The sequence below is a fragment of the Pristis pectinata genome, chromosome 3 (assembly GCF_009764475.1).
Source record: "Pristis pectinata isolate sPriPec2 chromosome 3, sPriPec2.1.pri, whole genome shotgun sequence".
Lineage (NCBI taxonomy): Eukaryota > Metazoa > Chordata > Chondrichthyes > Rhinopristiformes > Pristidae > Pristis > Pristis pectinata.
Genome location: NC_067407.1, coordinates 21,214,832 through 21,228,980, shown reverse-complemented (window position 1 = coordinate 21,228,980; position 14,149 = coordinate 21,214,832). Strand labels below are relative to the sequence as shown.

The 14,149-nt window shown below is 41.5% G+C and overlaps 1 protein-coding gene across 5 annotated transcripts in view; it reads right to left on the bottom strand.

Moving 5' to 3' along the window:
* The window catches only part of LOC127568100 (lysine-specific demethylase 4A-like), a 43,507-nt gene extending 29,918 nt beyond the window's left edge, over window positions 1-13,589 (bottom strand). Inside the window, exons 1-6 of one of the 5 annotated variants that reach the window (XM_052011412.1) lie at window positions 12,577-13,589; window positions 10,327-10,483; window positions 6,582-6,757; window positions 3,972-4,086; window positions 1,773-1,966; window positions 1,264-1,313 (exon numbers count right to left, since the gene is read on the bottom strand). In XM_052011412.1, coding sequence (XP_051867372.1) covers window positions 1,264-1,313; window positions 1,773-1,966; window positions 3,972-4,086; window positions 6,582-6,757; window positions 10,327-10,464 — 673 coding nt within the window. In that variant the 5' untranslated portion in view covers window positions 10,465-10,483; window positions 12,577-13,589. Of the gene's footprint in view, window positions 1-1,263; window positions 1,314-1,772; window positions 1,967-3,971; window positions 4,087-6,581; window positions 6,758-10,326; window positions 10,484-10,935; window positions 11,071-11,266; window positions 11,377-11,451; window positions 11,658-11,919; window positions 12,548-12,576 lie in introns of those variants that run through there. The other 4 variants (XM_052011410.1, XM_052011411.1, XM_052011413.1 and 1 more) reach the window with 4 other exon arrangements.
* Between the last annotated feature and the right edge of the window lie 560 nt (window positions 13,590-14,149).

Sequence of the window (14,149 nt, the reverse complement as noted above, 5' to 3'; positions counted from 1 at the left end):
AATGACCACAGAGAGGAAGTAAATGAGATAGTTCTAAATGGAAACAAAATACCTGCAAATTAGTGATATTTCTTTCTTATTTTGAACATATTCAGTAAATAAGGTCTTAAATTACACAATTCACAATATCAGAATTAAGATTTTTTTTAATGGCTTTAAATAGTAATTTATAGTACAAGAGCATTTCAAATGCCAAGCTTCTATGCTGCTGTTGAATGGGGTTGCCAATCAAATACACTTTGCAGAACATATTTTTCAGATTTGGGAGCTGAAGTAGAGAGTCTGTACTGATCAGTGAATTGCGTTGTTTTCCAAAATACTTTAAAGTAAACTGGAGAATAAGTTCTCGTTGGTCTCTTTCAGGAAAATTGCACATTCAATATTTTAAGCAACAGCCTTTTTTCTACTGAGAATTGCCCAGTGTCTACTCCCAGGACATTGTACAAATACAAAGGCAACTTGCATTTTCCCAAAGCCTACTCTTTTAAAAAGGAACAAGACACTCAGGACTCCCTTAGTCCTAAAGCCTTAATTAGTTGACAAATAGGCTGTGCATTGTAACTACAACACCACCTTCAGAAGAGTAAAAAGTACCAACTCATACTGCAACCATTCCACTGTGTCCCCATCACTTTTGCCACCAGAGGTACTCACCCAGAAATATCAGAACTCCAGAAGGCAGGGTTGTGTTTGATAATGCTTATATTAGTTGACTTATGGTCTTCTTGAAGGGAATAGAGGATTGAAAGAGGAATTAGGATGAGAACAAGGTAGGGAGTGTAAAGGAGTTTTTTTTTAAACCAGTTTCCATTTTATATGCAGATAAAATTTGATTTAACTTCCCAAAATCTCAATCCCTTTCCACAAGGTCATGAAAAGCATTCAGCAGTTGGGATGGATTGTAGGTAAAAAGATAAGTGAAAGAGACAATTCCATTCCAGTGCAATAATTAAAACGGTGGTTTCTTAAGAGTCACCCTGCTTCATTAGATCTCAATTGTTGCAATCGCCACCACTAATCCATTCAACGGAGCTGCTGGCGATCATTTCAGCGTGGCAAAGTAACAAGAATAAGGATGTTATCTTACTGCTATCTGTTACAGCAAGGAAACAGATAGCTCCTTTGAAAGAAATTTAACAAAACCTGTAATATTTGTATCTTGCACCAACCTACTTACAATTGGGTCTCCTTGACTCAATTTAGTTGTTTTTTTTGTTCAAAGCAGAAATTTAGAGAATGAAAAAGAAAATCAACAATTTATACCTTTAGCCAGGCGTTCCAGTCGCTTTCCATGTTCTGGAGGAACAGTGTACCTACAAGAATAGTTAAAGAAATTATTAAGTTTGCCATACATATAACAAGTTCCTTGTGTGGACTTCAGTGTCCTGAATACACAAGCATACCCACAACTGCACAATTCTACCACTAGCTGGAGCTTTAAGTTGTAGATCCCCTTATCTATGCCATCACAAAATAGGAGAATTCCTCTTTACCCTGATTATCTTTGAAGTAGTAGACCACACAATTGTCTACAACATAGATACTGTCAAATTATGCTACCTCATTTCATACAGAAAAGCAATTAAGCAATCTTGAGTTGAATAACTAATAGAACATTTTAATTTGCTAATCATTTATACAGCTATAAATTCTTTAGATGAAAATTCAACGCAACCCAAGTATTTGTCACTAGCATAGATAACACATGCCCTTGTTGAGTACAACATTTAGAAGTAAAGATAATGAACAAAAGCTAAATGTGAGCTTTTTACCAGGACTTCGGTTCACCAAAGTGCAAGTAGTTAATGCTGTAGAGATCCATGTCCTCTGTGTGCCAAGCAAAGGTGGTTTTCCACATTCCAAAGTAAAGGTACGGAGTATTGACACCTTCAATTGTGATGCCACTCTCTTTTTCTACTACATCCAGGATGGTGTTTAAGTGCCCAATATTCCATTCATTCACACCCTAAACAAAGAGGAAATCACATAAAAGCAAAATATTGTTTAACAAAATCAATTTGGAAAATACACCAGTTAAAATTGTTTCAACTGCAGGCAAATTAAAAGGTGCACATTAACATAGGAATCCTGAGAGAATACAGGACTCCCTAGACTGATCTACACAAGACTATACCACCCTTTTCTATTCCCCACCCTAACAACATGGATTGGAACATTAGAAGCAACATGAAAAACATGAAGTACTGTTACACAGTAACTATGTCAAAATGATTTATTTTTGATAATCCTCAAAAAACTCAGCAACATTATTTGTCTGCATTATATTTGTAATTCTTTAATCAGCATGTACTGATCTCAATAAGGAGGCCTGGGCCTGACACTTTCACATTTGAGGAGGGGGAGACCAACAGCTGGTCAATTAACCATACTAATTAGCCAGAACTAAACCACAGGCCAATGACGTACACAAAATACCACTCCAAATTATCTGATATCATCTCGATTACCAAATTGAAAATCCAGCAGAAACCAACTTCCTTTATCCCTTGCCTTGAAAGGCATTTTTCCACAATGAGAAAAAACCATTGCTCTCGCCAGAGAGATTACCTAAAATAAGCCTCAAAAATATGACATATATAGTACTTCAGATCTCAACCAGCATGGGAAATAAGATCAAAAAGTTCAGCACACATGTCTAAAGCTTGTATTTGAAAAGGCTTATAAATGGCTTCAAAATCCTTACAGTCTTCTTGAAGGAAACAGGGCATTGAGAGCTGAATCAGGACAAGACTAAGGTAGGGAATGTGAGGAGTATTTACCCATTTCCACTTTATATGCAGATAAAATTTGATTTAACTTCCTAAAAATCTCAATCCCTTTCAATGAGGTCACAAAAAGCATTCAGCAGTTGGAATGGATTGTAGGACCGGCACTGTCAATTTGAACCTGCATCAATCCTCAAATTAAAGAAAAGATATGGGTTGCCAAATGCTAAAGACTAGCCCGCAACATAGAAGTATGGAATACACTGGAGGGCAGATAAACACACCTCAGCACTCTGTTCAGGTGGTGTTCCTTAATATACTGGACCAAGGGGACAGCTACATTTTGTATCCTACCCCTCATTTATACCACAGCTATAACTGACACTTCGAGCATAAACCCATTCATTAGAATGGGGTTGCCAGCCTTCACTAATCCAAGTGGCTTGTTGCCATGTTTCTTTAAAAGTTAATTCACTTAAGTTGAATGCATTTTAATGTAGTAAATTTAAATTTCAGTCATTTCTAAACATCAAAGATATTTAGAAAGATTGGAAAAGACTTCTGACAGCATAGGCAGTCAGAAAGCCATCAGGGCAGCTTGGGGAGAGCTATAGTTTTTGTCCACAACTGCAGCAAACCTCATTCGACAGTATGTGTGATAATGTGTGCCCACAAAATCCACACACCCACAACTGTGGGCATACCAAAAACAGCTGAATGCAAGGTGGGGGCCAGGTCTAGCTTGATCTGGCCCAATATTCAAAAACAAAAGCATCATCTTGCAGTTCTTTCATAATGAATTCATTTGTCACTTTTCTGACCACATGACCTGTACATTGGCATCTCCCTACACGCTGCAGTTTTCTTTCCCTCAATCCCCCAAGTGACTAATTCTTGTATCATCTTCAAACTTTCTAATTATGGTTCCTAAAAATAAATTGTGTTAATCAGCATATACTATGAAGAGTGTTTCAGAACCACAAGCCAACAGCCTCCAATCACTGAAACACTCTCAACTATTAGTCTTAGCCTATTGATTGTCAGAATCCCAGCTATTTCCTTCATTGCTTCTCTTAACAGCCTGAGGATACATTTCATCAGGCCCTGGATGTTCTCATCAGCTCCAATACCTAACAGACATTGTAATGCTCAGCATGTAACCCAAAATGACACCCTGAACAAGGCATAACCAAAAAGCCCCAGGAATCACAAGGTAATCAAAAATCTGATTTATCAGCTCCTCACCTCATCGTATAATGTACCATTGACATCTGCACCGTAGATCGGTGGGTTGAATGTGAGATTTTTCCAATACTTGCGCTCCAGATCATCGAAGTCTGTATACCGAGGGGTGCAGTATCTGAATAAGGGTAAATGTGTATTAAGAGAACAATTCTAACCAGAAATTCAATTCCATTTTTAAATGAACCAAGTAATACTTCACCAGCTAGGTTGCTGAATAGCAACAGCATAATCTTAATATTTGTTTATAAAACTTTGCTGTGCTGGTAGGTCTAGACAAATTCTCTCTGCTCTCACATTTCAAACTTTCATTCTGATATTATAAATCATTAGAAGTAATAAAACCATAGAACACCAGCAACAGATCTAATACTTGTATCCAAAACATGTATATTTTTTTAAAAAATTGTTAAAGATTCATCTGCCATCTTTTCCACCCATTACCCTTTTAGAGATTATAGAGTCATAGAGACATTCAGCCACCGAGTCTGCACCAAAGTTGCCTACAACAATTAGTCCTTTATTTTTATTCTTCCCAAATTCTACCCCTCATCTATACAGTAGGGGAAATTTACAGTGGTCAATTAACCTATCAATGCACACGTCTTTGAGACCTGGGAGAAAACCAGAGCAGCCGGAAATTTATGTGGTCACAGGGAGAATGTACAAACTCCAGATAGAGTGCCCAAGGTCCAGACTGAACCCAAGTCTCTGACGTTGTGAGGCAGCAGTCCTACCAGCCGCACCACTGTATACGTTTTTAGTGAAAATAAACTACACATCTTTCATCCCTTCTCCTCATATACTTTATCCTCTTTTGCCCCATCCTCTTCCCCCTCCCATTATAAAAAGACAGAATCAACATCCTAAAGAGCCCGAATGGCCAATTGCAAGCTTCAGATAGGATATTGATGCAATTTAGGGCCACCGAACCAGGACGCAAAAATAGGTTAATTTGAAGCTCAGGAATGCAATGCTGGGAGTCTGAAATTAACACTGAAAATGCTGGAAACAGTTGGTCAGGGAACATCATGGAAATAGTAACAGGGATGATACTTCCTGCTGGAACAAAAGGGTCTTTGGCCCAAAACATTGACTCTGCTCCTCTTTCCATGGATTAATTTGAGCATGTAATAATAAAGCAACATTATGGGTCAAATTATCCCAGACTGTGAAAGCATCTTCACTGCATTCAGGTAGTGTTAAATCCACCGCTTGATACTCAGGATTTAATTCAACTGGTGATAAGTGACTGCAGATGCTGGAAGAATTCAGTGATAAGGGATAGATGCAGGATCTCAACAGGGAAGATTGACCAAGCCTTTCCCTCCACAGATGCTGTTGAGTTCTTCCAGCAGTTTATTTTTTGCTCAATTCAACTGATGTTGCCTCATCTTCAATGAGGTTTATAGTAGCAAATTCAAGAACTCCATGAATTGGGGAATCAAACATATCCTCTTCCACAACTATTCTGTTTTCAAGCGGTTAGCATAACGCTATTAAAGCGCCAGCGATCCAGGTTCAATTCCTGCCGTTGTCTGTAAGGAGTTTGTACGTTCTCCCCGTGTCTGCATGGGTTTCCTCCGGGTGCTCCAGTTTTCTCCCACATTCCAAAGATGTGCAGGTTAGAAGCTGTGGGCATGCTATGTTGGCACCGGAAGAGTGACGATACTTGCGGGCTGCCCCCAGCACATTCTCAGTAATGCAAAAAGACGCACTTCATTGTGTGTTTCGATGTACATGTGACTAATAAATATCTTTAAGCTTTTTGAAAAAGTGCTACTTAAATCCTTCAACTCTTCAGTGCCCATAGCTTGGACACAGATAACCTTATTCTGGTGTAAGGAAACCAATGTCCTTTTAATTCTGTCACATTATACCTCACAATACTGATTCTTCAAGCTCTTCAAAAACCCAAATACACATTATATACTTAGAATTATCAACACATATTTATCCCTTGGGTTCAAATAGATTCACAAGAATACTACCAGACAGAAACTTGAACAATCAAAGACTGCATTGATTAAAGCTTTTTGCTAAAGAAATAAGGATGAGTGAATTAATATTGGTCTTTAACATCAGGAATTTGTCTCACAAGTGCACAAAGAATATGCTGCTTCTGGTAAGGCAACCCAAAAGCATTGACCATAAATAAGATGCTCTTGATTCAGACGAAATGTTACCCAGAAGTTGGTAGAACATGGAATTCACTGTAATAAAAAGTTAAAGCAAAATACATATTAAAGGGAACTTTAATAGGTATATTAAGGAGAAAGGAACAGGATAATTTATTGATAAATGGTCCGTGCTGCAAGTTCTATGCAACTGATATCCATGTTAGTACCTTGCTTATGTATTAAAATCACTAGTGTTCCCCTGTTCACTGCTGATATTTGAGTGCTATTTTATTAAACACCAGAGCTCTGCTGGAGGTTGAGGATCACATTCCTAACTAAGCAACAGCAAAAAAAATAAAAAGAATATTGGGAACAAATATGATTTATACTGGAACAAACTTTAAAAACACTAAACCTTTTAGATCATATTTTTGGTTTCTAGTTTTATAAACAGTTCACTATACTTAAGGATGATGCAGAGAGGTCCTCTTACTTGTCGCTGTTAGCTATTTTTCGAAATTCTCGCACAGTGATTGGCTTCTTTTGAATATTGTACTGTGTGAAGAGGCCTGACTGGCCCGTTACCACCTGTTGAATAGGGGCTGGTATCACCAGATCGTCAATGTCATCATAACTCTTACAAGGCTTCCATTCTTTTGGAGGGACAACCTGTTGGGAATATGAATAATTAGCCAAGTAAATTCATAACTCTTAGCTTCATTTGAAACATTAAAGTACATCCAGGTTTTGTGCAATGATCTCTTTAAGAAGTGGGCCAAGAGTCAATGGCATCATAATATAATAGCAGATTTCTTGTGGTTTTACTGAAGACCTAAAAGATGTAGTTGCTAACTTTACCTAAATGTTTAAGGTCATTACTGTGTATATTTACATCCAAATAATTGCAGGCACATCTTGTTGAAAGATCAGCAAGAGAGCTCTGATTTGTACTACAGAAGTCCATATGGGACTCCAAACCCAATTTCATTGAAGTACATTTGCAAGAAAATTCATCTTTTTAATGTCCTCACTTCAGGTGAAGTCAAAATGTAGTGCAATAAACAGAGTAAACTTTTAAATTGCCAACAGTCTGAACACAGGCACATTTACATTATCTTTATCAATAAATAAGATTCAATTGAATTTTCCCCAATATTTTCTATGTATTCCTCTGAACTCACAAATTCTGAACTCACTCTTCACAATGCTACAAGGTCTAATTTGGATCCTTCAAATTTTAATATCGTAAATTGCTCTCAACATGCTTTGAAGCTTACATGTTTAATTGTTGCATGTGGGATTTGAACATCATAAGCTTCATGAGCCAGAGGCCTCTGAGACTTGTCATACAAGCCATAAAGGTTAAGAACTCTGTTAAGGGAAACCAGATGCCAAAAGCGAAATACTATTTTTCTTGTAATAATGTTTACTGAACTCTTCCCATTTCTCATCTGGTAGGTCTGAGCAACACCCATTAAGGAAACAATTTCCTAGCAAAAACAGCTTTAACTTGCTATTATAATAAGTTGCCTGTTCAGGTTAAGTTGTATGAAACTAGAGATCTCTATTCTATTTGCCAATGTTACCATAGTGATACTTCAGGTGGCTCAGCATCCCCAAGCTGCAAGGAGGAGGAGGTGGAGGAAGTGAAGAATCATTAGCATTAGTTTAGGAGAATCCAGCACTCCCTGGTTCAAGTGCCTTCTGCAAATTCATGGCTTAAGTATAATGTTCCCTTCATTGAAAAGCTAACCAACTTCTTTTGGGTGCTCCATAGGCCACTGAGGCAAGATCACAGAACAAGCTATAATCACAAATCACATTTTTTATTCATTTACAAGATATGTCATAAGGCCAGTACTGATTTCCCTTTCATAACTCTTCAAGAAGATAGTGAAGTCCTTTTCCCTGAATTCTTGGATTCTGTGTGAAGGTACCACAGTGCTGTTGTGTTGGAAGTTTCAGGATTTTGTCCAGCAGACAAAAAAGTGATAATAAATTTCCAAATCAACTAGATTGAAACCTGGAAGGGAATTTGCAGGTCATGGCTTTCACATACACTGTTGCCCTCATTCTTTGAGGTGGTACAGGTCTCAGCTTTGTAAGGCAAGGTCTAAGAAACATCATTTAGATGAGATATACCACACCTTTGCTGTACTAGTGGTGGAAGCAGTGAATCTTTAGGGTGGTGGATGAAACATCAATCAAGCAAGCTGCTTTGTCTTGGGATACTCTTCTTGAGTACTGTTGTAGATACAGTGATGTACAAGAGAATATTCCATCACAATGACTTTTACCTTTCAGGTGGTGAAACGACTAATGGGAGACGAGCCAAAGATTTGCCACAAAATACCCAACCTCTGACCAAGCCACAATATTTAAGTGATTGATCCCATTAATTTCTCATCTTTCATCAATCAGCAGATGTCAGCACCTGCTCAATGGAAAGAGAAAATTTATGATATTCAACACCCACAGCAACAACCAAAAGCTCACAACAAAATACTTATCTCATGGCGGGAAATATGAATTTGTCTTTTTAATGAGTAATTGTAATAGTTGTCATTTTGACTGCATTTTTAGTGACCGAGAGCATCAGTAAATAGGAAGTTGAAATATTTGACAGTTTTTGCAGATTAGCTAAAATCTGGTATAGTTTTGCCTGTAAACAGAGTTATTGCATTATGGCAACAATTTTGAAAACGATTTCACCGAATGGTTTACACAAGAGACTGCAGTTGCTAGAATCTGGAGCAACACACAAAAAGCTGGAGGAACTCAGCAGGTCAGGCAGCACCTATGAAGGGAAATCGACAGTTGATGTTTCGGGTTGAGACCCTTCATCTGGTCAGCTTTTTGTATGTTGCTCACTGTACGGCTTGCCAGATCAAAGGCCTGGTTTGTTCATCACTACAAAATAGTAAATTTTGAGATTTAGCAGTTTTGTGTTGCCTCACTCATTGTTTCTGACATTAACAATCAGAGAAACATATGTACAGGAAGTCTGTTATGTCCATGGAGGCCATGAACGTATCTTGCGTTAATCCCACTTCTGAGTTCTTCATTAATAATCTTGCAGGGTATGGATCAAGTGCACATCCAGATACTTTCGAAGTGCAAAGAGAATTTCTGCCTCCACCTATTCTGACAGTGTTCCAGATTCCCAGCACTCAGAGACTTTTTGTTTCCTTAATTTCCCTTTAGTTTCCTTGCATCTATGCACCCTCTCCCACTGTTATTGACCTCTTCACTCAGAGAAGGTGGTCAGTTGTCCATTTACCCTGTCCAGCACTTAATTTTATAGAGCTCAATTAAACTTCTTCTCAGTCTCCTTTGGTCCAAAGGAAACAACTCCTCTTCATTATCATACTCTGATAATCTCAAATCTTCTCCACACTGACTTAAGTGCTATTACACCTTTTGTGCAGTGTGGTGTAGGTCTTGAAAATGAAAAAAAGTTTACTCATAATCCACAGTGGTTAGGTTTGATAACCCTTGCATATTATTGGTGAATATTTCATTTACAGGGGAGATTGTTGCAATTTTATGTCTAAATGGTACTTTGGAACTTCTTTTGCCCAAACTCAATTTTACTTGCTGAATGTGTTTGAGCACTTGAATAGAGAGTGGTTCTATACTGCACTGAAACCCTGATCCCAGGGCAGATCCGAGCAATTTTGGTGAAACACCCAAGGAGCATTCCACATGAAATCCTGCAAACTCAGCCCCACTTCCCTTCCAGCCAATTCTTGAGTGCCTTCACCCCACCATTACTACCATTCACTGAACCATGATGGTACAATAGTAGCCTATTAGAGAACTCTAGCACATTTCTACAATGAAATGGATGTATGGGTTGCTGACAAAGTAACATTTTCTCATCATCGTGACCTCTCATTAGAAAGTTGCTTGAATGCAAAAAATCGATGATGCTTTGGGAAAAATGGAAGTGGAGTTTTAGGACAAAAACATTTCCATTCAGACCTGGTTCTATTTAGAATATTAGATTTGCAGATTTTGTTTTTGTTGGTCATCAGCAAATTAGAGAATGTTTGCTGGGATAACAAATTGTGGGCAAAGAAATTTCTGATTGTTTCTTGCACAAGGCAATATGCCAATCTGTTCCTACAGCGCCACAAGAATTACTCTAATTTGACCCAATCCAATCTATGGAATGTAGAATATTATTTCCTTAAAAAGGAGGATACAACTATAATCATGCACATTTCACAGGTTACCTTTGCAAGCCCAGCACGATGGGCACCTTGTGTTTCTATATATGCAATGTAACGGCTGAAGTTTTTGAATTCTTCCATCGTGGGATAAAAAGTCAATATCCGAGAACTGGGATTGGGCATTCCTGATTCGGACGCCATGTTCGCCAACTTCAATCACCTACAATGAAAACATTTGCAGAAGTTGATATTTTGCAAGCCGTAATTATACATAATGACCAATAAGAGGTATGATGAAACAGATTCAAGCTGCTGTTGTCATTCTACCACTGCCACTTTAGTCGTCGTCGTCCCCCCCCCCAAAGAGTGGAGAATAGCACTAAGATACTGCACCTATAAAATATACAATTTATGAGTTTAATTCTAATATCTAAATGGATAGCCAAACAAAGTACGATGTTCAACATTTTCAGCAGCATTGCAAAGTTAGAAATAAGATTAGTTGAATCCCAGTGAATTACAGCTCACTCATTAATAACAGACACATTTCAAGAAGTAAAATTTTTAAAAAATAGCAGTGAATGAACAGAGAGTGGAGACCGGAGCCAATATGTATTTATTATTCCGCCAGGAGGGCGGTTGTGGGCGAAACTGTCAGAGCAGGGAATTAACCTGCGCACAGACAGGAGCAACAACAATAATAAAAGCTCCCTGCAGCAACGTCGAGCGCCGGAGGCGAGTTCCGATCCCTCCACCGTGTCCGGGACCGGATACAGTGGCGGCTGTCAACAAAGGGGCGAAGGTAACCCGCAGTCATCGCCCGGCCGGCCAGTGGTCGACAGCCGTCCCCGGTCAGGGATTGGGGGGTGGGGGGTGCTCGGCTCGGCCTCTCCCTTTGTTTGCTACGGGCGTCGCGTCCTCCCCTCACTGCTTTCATTTTCACTTTCATCACACGCTCCCCCTCCCCCCCCAGCCCCGTGTGGGAGGGAGGGGGGACACCCACCGCGACTCTGACAGCCACGCCAAGCCGCCCGGGGGGGGGGGGGGGGGGGCTGCTCCTTAGACCTCTCTGTGGCCGCAGCACCGGGGTGGGGGGGAGGGAGCTGAGCGGACGGGGCCCGCTGAGGGGGGAGGGGGTGAGGACAAGGCCCGTTGGCGGGCCCTCCCCCTATTGTTAGGAGCTGTCACCTCGCACCGCGCCGACCGCTCGGGCCTTGTTTCCCCCCCTGATCACAGCCGAGGCCCCGGCATCTCCGGCGGTTTCTCCCCCGCCCCCCCTCCTCTCTCTCCGCCGAGCAGCAGCCAACGGCTCCCCGCTTCCTTCTTTTTTTTATATTCCGCCGTCCCCGATGGCACTTCGCGTCAAGCAAACCTGCCCGCCGCGATCCTCCCACCCCCTTCCCATCCGCAGCGCCGGCCCCTGATTGGGTGGCCAGCCGACACTCACGCCAAAACACGCCGAAGTCGGGGGCAGAGCCTCCATCCCATTGGTCAATCCGCCTGTCAGTCATGTCATTGTTAAGCAAGTTACGTTGCCTCAAGTTACGACAACCGGAAATTTGTTTTTTTTCGGGTTTAAAAAGGAAAAGATCGAGTCGAATTGAGGTTTAAAGTACAAGCAAAAAATTCCTTGACGTGTGAAACGAACAAACTTACGTCTGGGGATGCCGAGTGTTCCGGACCGCCACGATGCTCTCGCGTCTTTTTTTGCCAAAACCCCCTTGAATTTTCGACCATCCCTTTCCCCAAACAAGACCACACAACCGACCAACCAGCCAATCAACGCAGACTATCCGGCCACCAGCCAATCAACACACTATCCGACCACCAGCCAATCAACGCAGACTTTCCGACCACCAGCCAATCAACGCTGCTTCTTCCACAGTCCGCCAATCAGCTCCGTTAGCCAATTAGCACCACGACTCTCAATGGAAACCAACCAACAGCGGGCGTTACTTAGCCCCACGTCCGCCAGGATCTGACCAATCAGCTCCTCCTCGCTGGCTGCCAACCAATCATAGTCATTCCTCGGCAGGGAATATTATTTATAGTCGCTCCACTCCTGTTAAATGGGCATATTCCAGAGCACCTACCCCAAGTAAATGGATTGGATTCTCGTCAACCATTTAGTTGCTGCTCTATCTTCGGGTAACCTATGTATTTTAACAATTATTAGCCATAATAATGAAATCTGACCACATTTACGTCCCTTTTTTTCCTATTCGACGCAAATGGACGACCAATTGGTTTGGAACTCGGAAACCAGATACTCCGTGAGCTTTATGATGTTCTAAAGCAATCAAACGGACCGACCTGCATGAACGGAGACAGGAGTAGCGAACATCACTTTGTTTTCAAACAATTGGCTTCCTCGTCATCAACTGACCAATGGGAATCCGGCCTGTTCGCACTCGGCCAATCAGCAGCCGCACGTCCCGGACCAGGTTCTGGACCAACCAGGAGCGTTGTGATTTCGCGCCCGTCCAATCGCCGCGCAGACTGCGGTTTCCATTGGTCGCGTGCGAGTCTGCACATCCACCGCCCGGTGACGTCCCGGGAGGGCGGAGCTGCCGGACTCAACTCCGCTGCAAAGTACATTTTACTGCAAAGAAGGACACGTTGTAAATGCGATCGTTGAGACCAGACTATCAAACTATTTGCATTAAATTGTTTCAGCTGATTTGAATGCCTCTTGCCGCATTGTCACAGAGCAGCATCTTGTATTTGCGTAGTCCTTAGCACCAGTATGCCTTCAACAATAACGATTTGTTTTGAAGTAAAATCCTGATACTCTGCTATCTGATCATTCGGCAATCCCTATGATTCAGCATTTGGCTCACATCGTGATGTTTGCAATTTCCACTTGCCTGGCCCTCAGTTCCCGTGCTCCCCAGCCACGCGCCTGGAGCACTGGTTCCAGTGGTCCCCAATTCACCAAGGCCTCTGTTTCTGTGGTCCCCAACTGCTTGCCTGGGGCTTGGTTCCAATGGTCCCCAGTTCACTGAGGTCTCTGTTGCCGTGCTCCCCAGCCACGCGCCTGGGGCACTGGTTCCAGTGCTCCCCAATTCACCAAGGCCTCTGTTTCCGTGGTCCCCAACTGCTTGCCTGGGGCCTGGTTCCAGTGCTCTCCAACCATTAACTGATCCCTGATTCCTGCTCTCCCCTCCACTCACTGGGGTTCTGGTTCCTACACTCCCTTTAAACTCACTGCTTCTGTTGGCCGCCGTCCCTTGAAATCTTCCTGGTTTTGTTTCCCGTGTGCCTTTAAATTTACTGGGTTCACTGGAATGTTACTGTGTAAATATCTTCAGCAAGTGAATTAAAAGTGTGTTGAATTATTAATAACATCTGATAGTCTCGAATGTGCTGGATTAATGAAGTTTTAATGTATATTGTGCTTCACTTTAACAACAACCAGCCTTTTTGAGTACCTCACACAAAACTATGCTGTCTGTGGCTGGGTTTAGAGCCCCATTGGAAGAGGATGGTGGAGGTCTTGGGTCAAGTTGGTTATCAGTTAGGTGGGAGGGCAGGAGCCCAGCACAGATCGGGCAGAATCTCAGATGGCAATGAGGAGACGTACAGGAGTGAGATAGATCAGCTGGTTGTGTGCTGTTGCAACAAAAAAACCCTGTCAGCAACACCAAGGAATTGACTGTAATCATGAAGGTATGCCAGCAGTTCTACTTCATTAGGAGTTTGAGGAGATTTGGTATGTCACCAAAGGCTCTTGCATGTTTCTACAGATGTACAGTGGAGAGTGTTCTGACTGATTGCATTATTGCCTGGTATGAAGGCTCCAATGGGCAGGATTGAAAGAGGCTGCAGAGGGTTGTAGACATGGCCAGCTCCATCATGGGCAAAAGTAATCAGTTTCTATTTCCAT